Below are 12,873 nucleotides of genomic sequence, written 5' to 3' on the forward strand. Positions count from 1 at the left end.
TTGGAGGTGACTTGGATGGTGATTTTTTGTTGCAAAAAAGCGGAAGCGAAAGCGGCCGAGCGCCGGGGCGGGGAGCGGGGCGAGAGGGCAGGCGGTGCTCCAGCTCCGCCCGCCCCTCGCCTCCGCTCCGTCCGCGCCGCTGCTGCACCGCCGCTGCCGAGCCGCTCCGGAGGGATGAGGGAGCGCGGCGCTGCGGCGCTGCCTGGCCTCGGCGCTCCCGCGCCTGCCCGCCCGAGCCGCGGGCTGTGCGGGCGGCACCCCCGGGGTGGCGGCGCGGCGGCGGCCCGGTAAGAGGCGCACGTGGGGAGGCAGCGCCGGCTGATGCAACCGGGGGAGGGGGGGGTATGATGGTGTGAGCATGGAGGGAGGAGTGGTAAAGGGGATTTTGGGGATGCTTCCTGACCGGGTGCGTCGGGTTGGGTTTTGAGGTGGGTTTTGGGGGCCGTCGTAGTGAAATGCCCCCCTTCCCCCAGAACCACTCGGTTGGGCTGTTTTTTGCCATGGCTTTTGGTTTTGTGGCATTTTGAGAGCGCGCACAGCAGCCGTTATGAAGTGGTGGTTCAGTGAGGCTGTGCGCAGATGAGTTCTTGGAAAAACGTGTCCCACGTCGCCCCCACCTCACCGATTCAACCTTGGCTGGGATAGTTTGCCACGGCATGAATTTATCGTTGGCTTTTGCAAGGGGCACGGTGCGAGGTATCAAAAATCCACTTTAGGCTGTGTTTTCCTCCGTTTGTCTTGCTTTGCTGTGGGGAACAAACACACAGACGTGTTTCTGGAGGTCTCCTCCTTCCTCTGCTGGTTTAAGTGTCATCTGTAGGTGCGAAAGGTAACAGGAGAGCCGACAGACACTTACCCAGAAATTTTTTCCAGAAAGCATTCACAGTGCCTGGCTGTCACCAGTTTTTCCAAGAAGCACTGTGGCAAACAGAGCTCCTCTGTCTCCCTTCTACCAGTGGTTTTGAATGTCATCCATGAAAGTGGATGGTCTGCTGCTCTTGGGGCTGGTGTTAAGCTGTGCCAGCCCCAGGTGTAAAGGCTTCTGCATCTGGCCGAGGATTTGGAAACAAAGGACCCACCTGAACGGAAAGCGCAGGATGGTGGTTCCCTGGTGCACTTCCTGTGGTGGGGCTGGACAAGCCTTCTCATGAATTATCAGTCTAGCTATAATGTTTTGGGCATGTCGGAGCAATGATGCAAATAGCTGTAAAAAAAAAAAAATTCTCGGTACCTATGTGCTGAACACTAGCCCTCAGAGTTTACATCCAACCATAATTTTGGTGATTGAAAGCATATGTGCCTAAGCATTTATGTTATGTTGCTGACTAACATAGGTTTCTGCTGACTAATGTTAGGAAGGTTTATTTTGTTAAAGATTTGCTTGTTATTGTGTTGCAGCAAAATCACCGAGAATGCAAAGAAATCCTTGGCCTCTCTTAAGAGACAAAACCCTCAGCTTGAGCCAACACTTGCCATTGTTCAGGTAAAGTACCTCCATGAGCTCACTGAATCTCCTTTGCTACCACTCATTGTATGAGACTTCAGAAACACAAGATGCAGAAAGTAACTTTTATTCTTTTTCTATAAAAAATATTATCTGCTTTATTATAAAGCCAAGCAATAGGAGGAGGTAATTCCACTAGACTGTAGGTTGCCCTTTTCTTCAGTTCTGAAACAGCCACAGCAAACTTCAGACTGTGGGAAAGCTTTGCAAAAGAAAGGGATGATTTTATCCCTTCCTCCTTTTGCTAATGTAGTCTTCCCCACTGTGAGTATGGATAATTTTTTCTCACAGCTCGTCTAAGTTGATTGGCACAGTTGTGTTAAAGCGGTTGTCCTCAACCTTTATTTAGCTGGAAGCTTTTTTTGCAATCCTGAACAAAGCGTATATGTGCCTGAAAACAGTGGGTGTCCCTTCACCTCCCACCCCTGAAATAATATTGCCAGGGTTAATGAAAGACCCTATTGCTTCCTGTCAGCCTTGTTACCTTTGGGCAGCTGCAGCTTATCACTGTGTTACTGCTGTTCTAAGGAGAGGAAAACCATACTGAAAAGTCCCGGTCGAGTGAAGTAAGTGTCTTGTGTGAAGTGTCAACATCCTGTAGAAGCAGCAGCACTTTGTGAAGGAATTTTGCAGTAATTGAAAGTTGAAAGTTGTTGTTTTATTAATGCTGTGAAGAGCTTTCCTTTCCATCTCACTCAGGCCACCATCTTTCAGACAGGCAATCAAAATCAGAGATGAGGATTGCTATGCCTGCAAAGCTGAAAGATGTTGCTCTTTAGATTTCTTAAGGTTTCAAAGCCAAGAAACTAGGGATGCTTGTCATTCGGAGTGGGACCCCGAACCATGCAGGCAAAATGTCTTTGTACTGTTTCCTAGCATAGTGGCATTGGTTTTGAGTGGGCACACACTGAAACTCTGATCCAGTAGGTTTTAATTTTAAAACCCAACTGTGTTTTCTAAGTACTCATAGTGAATCTAAGTAATACAACAACAGCTTTATTTCAGTAGATCTTCTAGTGAGGCTGGCTGAACAGGCTCTCCCTTCTCTTACCCTCCCTGGTAATTGCATTTAATGTTTTTGCAAAGCCTTCCAAGGCTATAAGCTTAAGGACTTCTAGAAAAGTGGTGACTCATCTTTTCAGTGACCTGTTTTTTCTCGCTCCTGTTTTGTCTTCATTCAGTTGTACCAGGAGCTGGACTGGGTCTGTGATCCAACCTGAGATCACAGCCTGATCCAGCTGCGACCTCAGCCTGAGAAGTCTAAAGAGGCTTCCTTTCAACCACGTTCGTCCCCTAAGTCTGGTTTTCTGCATAGCCACGTGTGTTTTATGCTGACACAAGGAAAGGGATGTCCCTCTTGTCCCTGCATATCCCACTTGGTTTTGATCATGGTTTTGATCATGTTCCTACATGGCTGTAGGAACATGTGGCCAGATCCTTCTGGGTGAAATTCAACCAAGCTATGTTCTCCAGCTGTCAATCACCCTAGCTCTAGTCTGGTTGTAAGGACTGAAGCAGAGCTCATTCTAAATGTGTATTTGGTGGTACAAAGAAGACTTGCTTTAGTCTACAAATGCTCTTGTGTGCACCGCTCTACCAAGTAATGTGGGCAAAGCCTTAGGATTCATGCTGCTCCCCATATGCCTCATTGCACCTAGAGGAGCAGAGGGAGGGCAGTGAAATTATCTCCTTTGCCAATCACTCCTGGGTAACAGCAATTGGCATCACATGGCACCACCTCTTCAGAAGTACTGAGAATGAGGATTTGTAGACTGAGCCTGCTGTGGAATGCTTTTAGGACTATTCTTTTCCTCTTGAGTCAAATGAACCTGAATTGATACTGAGATTGATACCTGCATTGCTTATTATTCATGTTGAGCCTGTGTTGGATCTTTGCAACAGATTGTTGGGTGCTGCTTAGTTTAGCTGAAAACTAAAATGTAGCAGTGGAGCTGTTGCCCTGCAAAGCTCAGTGATCCCCTGCATTCCCCTGTCCTGCTCTTATGCTATGCCAGCCCATGTCCTGAGCTCTGGCCTCACCTGTGCTGTTCCATGGGTTTGATAGGAGCTGGTTCAGGGCAGGTTTCTGCACACACACAAGATAACTGTTCACCTGCCAGTACTGCAGCATTAGGGACATTACAGGCGACAGTGTGGTATCACCAGTTGCTCCATCCCAGTTAAACTCTTGAGCAGTCAGTATGGGGGTACAGTTCCACATTTTCTGGCATAGGGGAGCAGCTGCTGAGCTGTCCTTTGACCTGACTCTTTTTCCCGGTGTGAGCTCTGCACAGTGTTCCCACTGCAGCAGCCTCTGTGCTGCCACTCACCTCCAGCTGCCAGATTTGGGGAGTGGGATGCTGGTAGTGCGGTACCAGGAATGCTGGTGGTTCAGGGAGGGAGCAAGGGGATGGAGGGCAAACCCTCCTTCCCACACAGGAGCTGCCCTTTACTGTGAAGCCTGTCCTTTTAAATGCTCTTTTGTTCACTGTCATCAGTCTTGAACTATTTGGGAGTAATAGGGATGGCCTTCTGCTTCTTTCTTCTGCTTTTTATTTGTTCCAATACCAGTAGACACAAACATCATCACTATGTTTTTTGCATAGACGTGCACTAGTGTTTTTCATTCATTCATGGCCAGGCTTCGCGAACGAAGATTTGGGAAGGTCTCTACCCACATTTGCTACAAGCACGCTGGTGGCTAAAAAGGTCAATATGAGATAGACAAGTCTGGTTGCAAAAGGCACGGCAGAAGGACTCCTTAGGTGATATCAGCAAGACACAATTCTTTCTGCATTGTCTTTTCTCCTCAAGAGTGATCCTGTGTGCGTTCTCAAAGGAAGCAGCAGCGTTATAGATGGTGTGTCTCCAGACCTCCCGATTGGAGGCCAGAGTAGACCAGTTATGGTGATCAATATGGCCAAGGCTGAGATCTTGTTTCAGGGAGTCCTTGTATCTTCTCTTCGGGGCTCCTCTCTTGCAGCAGCCGGTGGCAAGTTCACCATACAGCAGGATCTTAGGGAGGCGGTGGTCCTTCATCCTTGAGATGTGTCCTGCCCAATGCAGCTGTGTTCTCAGCAACATGACCTCAATACTCTTAACTGCTGCCTTTTTAGAACAGACGTATTAGTCTCATAATCTGACCAGTGGATGTTTAGGATTGTACAGAGACAGCGTTGATGGAAGCGTTCTAAAAGTCGTAGGTGGTGGCGGTAGATGACCTATGAGCATTAGTGTACTCACATTTTTAAATGTATTATTTTAAAACTTGGTTTCTGTTTTGTTCCCGAAGGCACATAATGATCATTTGATTCAAGAAGCAAACAAGAACTTTGCCAAAGAGGTAAGCTTTAGCTGATACATCTGTTATTAATCATGAGCTACTTGCCTTTGGTAATTTTAAGTATTTTCTTTCTACAGGTTGGTCTACGCATTATTCACATCTGTCTCCCTGAAGGCAGCAGCAAGGATGAGGTAATTGAAATACCTGAAGGACTCCTCCTTTTTTGCTTTTGTCATAAACTTCTATTTATTGCTGACACTAATTATTACTTTGACTGACCTCTGTTAACTCAAATTAAGTTTGGGATTGCCTTAGTTCAAATAACAAGTATTATCTCCCTTACTGGCAAGAATGGGGAAAAAATTAATGGGTTTGTCTGCTGTCCCCTGGCAAGCTGGGGCAGAATCAGTAGAGTAACATTTTGGTTTTGTGTCTGGTGTTTAACTGCAGCATCCCCTCATACCAGCACACGTATCCTGTCTCCTGCAGTTGCTTTTGCGACTTTACCTAGTTCTTGCCCAAGTTATTCAGAGAAATTAAAGATTAATGGACTTTTTTACTATTTTGGAGGGGGGCAGGGAGGGAAAGGAGCTGAATTTGTCTGTTTATTGGTCTTTTAATATTTAAAGTATGTGTTAAAAAACAAACATCCACCCCAAATCACTAGAGGGCTTGAATTCTTTACCTTGTTGAAGGCACAGCACTTAATATCAAGTATGTTTTAAATATAGCAAACCATCTGAAAGTAAAAACAGTGAAGGAATGTATAGTAAAAGATGCCACTGTTTCCACCTGGATTCCTTGTACTTCGCGAGTTTGAGAATCCTGCAGCTTGGGAGTTTTGTGTATTGTTTTTAAAATGTTACTGGCTTGCAGTGTAAGCTCAAGAACTGCTTCCAGGTACATTGTGAGTAATTTACTGTGAAGTTTTGTAGATTATGGATAGTGAGATCTTCATTTCAAAAGCCCATTCTTCTAAAATGGATAACATACACTTTGTTGTTGATAAATATGTTTTATCTGCTGAATAACGCAGTTTAGAGAGTAAGTAATCAAGAAAAACTAGTACAGTCTCAGATGTCAAATGTGACCAATTATAAACCACTTGAACTTGCATCTGGTTCAGTATTTGAAATTCTTAAACTTTTGTGCAGTACCTTTTCAACATAACAATACTTCACCAGACAATTGTCAGCTCTTAGGATAAGGGTGTTTTGAGAAGGAAAATTGGTAATGATATGTGCTGGTTTAATAAAATTAATTTTCTCTTGTAGAACTGTTTTTTTTAGTGTTACAATTTTTTATCCATGTTCTGTGCTGGGACGTGATCTGGTCCAATTTCGAATTACATTTTAGCGAAGGTGTCTTGTTTCTAAAACATCTGCTGAAGCCATTACAGTGATGAGCTTTTGCTGAGATTTGGAATGATGAAAGAGCAAATGCTTTTGGCAGCATAATGTCACATAATTTGTGTTTATTTTGCAAGATGTTTAGAATAGAGTAATTTGGTAAGCCATGGAAATATAAACCGAGGAAAGCAGGTTTTTGCCTTTTTCATTTAGAAGTTGTAGTAATATGCAAGGGAAGCAAAGGTGGCCCTGAAGTAATTTTAAAAAATATACAGATTTTACCCCCTTCTAACTAAATTCTCCTTTTAACTGTTGTTCTGATTTTTAATGCTTTTTATTAACTTCCTAGATTGTCAGTGAAATCTTGAGACTTAATGAGGATCCTAACGTGCAGGGCCTTGCCCTTGACCTCCCAGAAAGCTTATGTAGCAGTAAGGTATTAAATGCTGTGAAACCAGAGAAGGATGTGGATGGGTAAGTGAAGCACAGAGAAATAATATTAGCAGACATGAGGCTGATGGCTCTGTAAAATCAATTTTCCCCTGTGCTTATCGTTAATGGATTCTTCAGTTAATGTGTCTAGCTGTGCTATTGAGCAGTGATAAAAGATGCCTCTGAATCAATGAGAAGTCTTCTGCTGAAGTAATTTTGATCATTATCTTTTTAATCTTTACATAATGTATATTCAGGACATGGTCTTTTCAAAAAATAAAAACTGAGGTTGCGATTTACTGATGATACTTAAGGTATTTCAGTACTTCAGTCATGAAAATGGTAGTCACAAAGTGCTGAATTTTCACAAGAAGGATTGATGGAAAAATTGCAGAGAAGGTTTTTACTTCCTTACAGCACTCTCCTATGGTGAGAGAGTAGGCTATAGTTTGGACCCATTAACACAACTTTCTAATAAGTGTCTCTCTCTGAAGAGATCACTGGTCTAATTTAGGTGTCTTGAGTTGCCATCTTGCTGCTCTTGCAGCCTTCCTGCTCTCAATTGCAGACTATTGCCGGATTTTTTATCCCTTTCACTTTTTTTTTAATGTCACGAAAAAAATCCGAAAATCTTTCAAAGTAGTTAGCTTTCCATCGTCTGGAGTACTGGAGATGCAGAAAATGGAAAATTTGGAGCATCCTTGTGTGTGAGGGAGAATGCAGTGCTGTGTGGAAACACTTGAGTTGCCCCCATTGAGCCAGCCTGAGCCCAGAAGGATGTGCTGCCTCTGGCTTGGCTTGGCTTTGGCAGCACTGGTCTGGTCTCACTGCAACCACTGAGGTGTTTTGGCCCAATGTGCCATGGGTAGCCCATCATGACAAGTAAAGAACTGCCTGTGTATCGTGGGATCGTGTTACTTATTCAAACTCAGAGATCCCTTTCCTGGCCTCTCTTGAGGCTCAGTGTTTGTCTAACTGGGATTTGGGATGATACAAATTAGCTGCAGTACATGACTATCAAAGGATTTGCTTTTATGAGATGTGTTTGCTCATGGGATTAGCTGCTAGCCATGTTACAAACATTACTGAGGATTTATTTTACACAAACTTCTTTTTTGTTAAATTGCCGTGTTTTTCCTCTGCAGATTATCCAGTGTAAACCTAGGACACTTAGTATGTGGTGATGTCTATGATTGTCTAGTTCCTCCTACAGTGTGTGCAGTGATGGAGCTTCTTGAAAATCTAGGTGAGTACTTCTATCATAAAGATGAATTAATTTTAGCATAATTATTTTTCTCAGTTTTAATCCTTACTGGGAGTCAAATTGTGTTTTCTAGTTTGTGTTGAATTCCCATCCGACATATATTTGTCTCCTGCTAGTGAGGAGCCTCAGTGAGATCTGAAAGTAGCATTTGCAGAAATGGGTCTCAGTCCTACAGATTTTAGATATTAGGTAGGGATTAGCTGCCATCAGCAGATTTAATCTCACTAAAGCTGCACAAGACATATGAGTCTTCCAAATGAAAAATATAAACCTTACTTGGGTATTTCACTTGACAGTTTTGATTAGTGTGAACAGTTGGGGAAACTCAGGTCTACCTGTAAATTGCTGCTGAGCAAATATTTTGGTTTGGGTTTTGTTGCGTAAATGCTGACACTGAAATGGCAGATTTAAACAAGCGGGTTTACAATGTATGAAGATACTGTTAGTTTAAGGCACCGTGTCAGAAGTTATCTCTCTCTCAAAAATTCGTAAGTGTTGAAATGAGGATTTCAGTAACAGAACTGTAAATGCTAGGTCAAATGTACTTAGTAACAACTGGGAATGAAAGAATTTGTGCAAAATACCAGAAGAGTAGTACCAGAAATCCAGAAGAGTAGTATTTGCTTGCTAGAATTTGGGAAGTTACCAGGAAACAACTTAAAACCTGTGGTTTGTGTCACTGCATGGGCTCCGAAAGACTTGCCACAGCTGCTGTGGTTGTGCAGGCACACAGCTCTGTCCTGTCGTGAGCCGCTTTGCTGGCACTTCTGGAGGCCTTCGGCAGCAAGTGGCCTGGGCAGAGCAGAGGTCCATGTAGCTGCTCCAGCTCTGTGCCCGGTGGAGCCTGGTGCTTGTGCCTTTGCAGTTGAGGGTGGCTGAACAACTTGCCTTGTGTTGTGCAGGTGGAAAGACGGTGCTGCTGGTGGGAGCTGGTGGGGCAGTGGGTGCTGCCCTGCAGAGCATGCTGCAGAGGGAGGGAGCAGTGATCGTCAGCTGCCCGTGGAAAGCCCCACAGCTGCAGAGTGAGGTGAGTGCTTCATCATGATGATGAGGGTCATCCTGCATCCCCACTATCTGGGCATCCCTATCAGCTGCTCCCCTGGCACTGCTCCCCTTCGCTGCTGTTGCCAAGAGGGAGACTCGTTGTTGCAGTCACAGGTGGCACTGGGTCTTGCTGGTAGCCAGTGTGAGTTAGGATCTTTTCTCCTTCCTGCTTGCTCAGAAATGGTGCAAATACTGGCCTCTACCCTCTACCAGAGTTCAGAGAAGGGCAATGAAGCTGGTGAAGGATCTGGAGCACAAGTCTTATGAGGAATGGCTGAGGTAGCTGGGAGTGTTTAGTCTGGAGAAGAGAGGGCTCAGACGTGACCTTAACACTCTCTAAAACTACCTGAAAGGAGGTTGTGGCCAGGTGGGGAATCATCCTCTTCTCCCAGGCAACTAGTGAGAGGACAAGAGGATGCACTCTTAAGCTGCACTGGGGTTGGACATTAGAAAGAAGTTCTTCACAGAAAGGATCATTAGACATTGGAATGGACTGTCCAGGGAGGTGTTTAAAGAAAGACTGGGTGTGGTACTTAGTGCCATGGTCTAGTTGAAATGGTGGTGTTCAGTCGCAGCTTGGGCTCAATCATCTCAGATGTTTTCCAACCTAATTGATTCTTTGATTCTGTGAATATTACGTGTAATAGCCGCTGCTGTAATTTCATTATTTTACACAAGGAGCTGTTAGAGAATGAATTTAAAAACAAATGTGTTAGCTCTCCCTTTTACTTTCTCCAAGAGAAATACCCTCTTTCTTCTTGTCCTGTGATATTGTCATCTGTGTGAAATTATTGTCATTGAATTTGTGTCTTAAAGGTTTGCAAATACCGCATCTTTTGGGACAAGGAAGATCCCAGTCTTTAGCTTTGAAGAGAACTGTAAAAGGATTCAAAGAAATTCAGGAGCCTTAACCCGAAGGGTTTAATTTACATGGTCTCCCTAGTTGCTTTTTGCAGAGCTTTTAGCTGCAACTTAGAAGTTGGTATGACTTCCTGTCAAGCTTCTCAGTTTGTTCCTTAGTCCCAAATGCGTTGTCCCTGGGGCATGTGCAGCGGGGTTCAGATATTGGCTGTGGGAGTGCACATTAGTCCGGGGCCCGTTTTGCCAGTGGCTGTAGGGGTGAGGTGCCCGGGACAGCTCTAGTATTTGACAGCTTGTACCACAGGGTGGCAGCCAAGGCAAAATGATTGTGTCACACCTCCGGGCTTTGGAGGCAAGGACAGGAGGAGGAAATAAATCTGAGCAGCTGTGATAGAAAGTTCTCTGGCAAACTCATGTTTTCACAGCTGCAGATGTTTTTGTCAGGCTTGTCTCAGCTCTGGGCTTTAAGTGACTGACAGCACTTAGGAAACATATGCCTCTGTTGGAGACAGAGCACTGTGAACTTGATCGTTGCCATGTCTCATTCTTCAGTTATTTCTTGTTGCTTAGGGTTGTGCTAGAGGACTGCTTTGGGCTGGATGGTGTGGGTGACAGGGTGGCCAGAGGTGTTTCCACTGGTTCACAGCAAAAAATCTGGATTGAGCCCATAGCTGCTTGTGCAGTGCTGTCTATAGCTGGTGAGAAATCTGTTTCCTTCCATCCACATGCTTTCCCATAATCATGCTTTGCTTTTTGGCATTCCCCATAGCTTACCTTTTGCAGCAGGTCACTGATGGAAAACAGAACGAGAGGCCTAAGTTTGAGGCTTTGCACATCAGTCTTCCCAGGTTCATTTTAACTGCTGGCAGTAAAGGAGTTTGTGCTTTACCTGCGGGACTAATCAGCAGAGGTCAGGGGAAACCTACCTTCCTCTTCCTTGCCTGTAAGCCTGGAGCAACATGTCACCAGTAATCCCCAGAGCACTGCTGAACTGTCTGGATATACTCTGATAGTTAACTCTAGCTCCTTGATAAAATCTAGTGCGTTCAGGGAAAACTGTTTCATATTCCCAGAAGCTGCAGAGTCAGAAACTGAGCACAGTTTCCTACTCAACAACAAGGTACTGCTGTCTCGTGGCAACCTGTATTTGAAGTACAATGTTTTTAGATAACATGATTATAGCTGGTGATATTAATATATGATATGATATTCTTCTGCTTGTTTAAAATGCCAGTTAAGTAAAAACAGTTTAAAAGGTTCACAAGGTTTCTTCTCATGAGGTTTTTTTTCATTTGAATTTCAAATAAGAAAATACGTTAGTCAATGTTGAGGCTTTTCCAAGATTTGGAAAAATTAATTCATGTTTTGTTTTTCCTGTAAAATACACTAACTTCTCCTTTCTCTGAATACAATGCCTCTACAGTAGCAGTCTGTGTACTGTTGTTCGGAAGTATTACCTGTTGTAGCATAATAACTTCACTTATGAAGTGAGAGATGAACATACAAAGAGTATAAACTTTTCGCTGGTATGCATTTGTTTCACAATGTATAATAGGAAAGGAAAATTTTATCTTAAAGGTAGATGTATATTATTTGTATTAATCCATTGGCCAGGCCAGTTTGCACTGAAGCAGTAACTCTGACCTTAATGATGTAATGCCTTTCTTAAGTGGGTACTAAATTACCTTGGACTAGTTCTGTTGATTTGTTCTTCTTTTTAAAAAGGAGAGCATAACAACAAGTGTTTTCTTTAGAAATTCTTTCAATTTAAATGAGTCACACAACACTAAGATTGTTGGGTTTTTTGGGTAAGGTTTTGTATTGCTATGGACTTGTAATTACTTCTGTTACTCATGCACTTTTGGAAAAATATTTTGACAATTGTCAAGAGGAAGGTATGTTTTAGTCTACCTTAGGAAAAGTCTAACAATGTAGGGATAGCTCTCCTGGCAAACAGCATAGTGCCATCTACCATCTGACTTAGTGTGCTCCTTTAAGGCAAGTCTTTTCTGTCCTATGGCAGGAAAAGGGAATGAAATAAATAACAGTACTTTTCATTTCCTTGCTTTGAGATGAATGAATAGTGGACCCACTTTCAATGTTCTTTTCCCTCTTCACTTCACATTTTTTTAGGTGGACAGATTAATATCTCTTTTTGTTCCATTTCAGGTTTGCTTTACTTCATTTCTTAAAAATAATCATCACGGCACAGCTGAGCCATGTCTTTCAGCGCTCTTGAGCTTCCTGAGTTTTCAAATAAAATTACAAAGGAAAGAAAACATTTCAGAAGATTCTGGCACATCTGTGCATTAGTTGCCATGAGGAAACGTTGTTCTTTTGCCATTGATATGTTCAGTGTAAAAGAAATTATGAAGTAAGAGATAGACATAAGCATTTTGGTGGAAATTGTTAAGATGTTGTCGCTCTGGTAAGCTTTGTGTAGATAACTCTTGAAAGCACATTCACTGCATTGTGCCTGAAGAATGACCTAGTGACATACTTTCAGGAACGTCTCCCTTGTAATGTTAAAATGGGAGTACCTAAAAGTTGATTCAGTATTAGATGAAGAATGGGAACAGATGTGCTTAATCCTTTATCATGGTAGAATTATGTTTTCTAGTTTAAAAGGAGGTTATCAAGTAGATTCATATTGAAAAATACAGATTATTTCCTTACCAAAACATGGGTAATACTTAGTACTTGTAAGAAAACAGAATTTTGTTTCAGTCATCTAAATTCAGTCAGTCATCATTTCAGCATGTCATCTTTAACATAGCCCGTGTGTGAAGCACATCGTGCCTGTTTTGAGAGAGTTGCTATCCTACATTTTATTGTAAAAGAACTGAAAATTGGTCTATCTAGGTATAATTAGGAATAGAAAAGTTGTTTGCAAAAGCCTGGTTGAGGACTATAAGAGTGGTTCAGCTGGAGTGCTGAATGGAAAGTTCCTTTCCAACTTGAAAAAGAACTTCTTTTGGCCACAGTCTGCTTTTCCTTAGAGCCAATGCTTAAGCTTCAGACTTTTAGACATCTCTTAGCCATTTACTATCCTGCTTTTACTGTCTTCATAAGAGCAAGAGTCTTGGTACGAGCAGAAAAATGCACTTCATATTGTAAGCATGAAAGAACATGAGAT

At 43.1% G+C, this 12,873-nt stretch overlaps 1 protein-coding gene across 1 annotated transcript in view; it reads left to right on the forward strand.

Moving 5' to 3' along the window:
- The first annotated feature begins 15 nt into the window (after window positions 1–15).
- MTHFD1L (methylenetetrahydrofolate dehydrogenase (NADP+ dependent) 1 like) overlaps window positions 16–12,873 on the forward strand; it is a 148,735-nt gene continuing 135,877 nt past the window's right edge. The window contains exons 1-7 of the mRNA XM_029962722.1: window positions 16–287; window positions 1,399–1,483; window positions 4,797–4,847; window positions 4,925–4,978; window positions 6,486–6,610; window positions 7,714–7,814; window positions 8,735–8,859. Coding sequence (XP_029818582.1) covers window positions 16–287; window positions 1,399–1,483; window positions 4,797–4,847; window positions 4,925–4,978; window positions 6,486–6,610; window positions 7,714–7,814; window positions 8,735–8,859 — 813 coding nt within the window. The remainder of the gene's footprint in view (window positions 288–1,398; window positions 1,484–4,796; window positions 4,848–4,924; window positions 4,979–6,485; window positions 6,611–7,713; window positions 7,815–8,734; window positions 8,860–12,873) is intronic.

The sequence above is a fragment of the Manacus vitellinus genome, unplaced genomic scaffold (genome assembly GCF_001715985.3).
Source record: "Manacus vitellinus isolate BGI_N305 unplaced genomic scaffold, ASM171598v3 scaffold_4_pilon, whole genome shotgun sequence".
In the NCBI taxonomy this organism is placed as follows: Eukaryota; Metazoa; Chordata; class Aves; order Passeriformes; family Pipridae; genus Manacus; species Manacus vitellinus.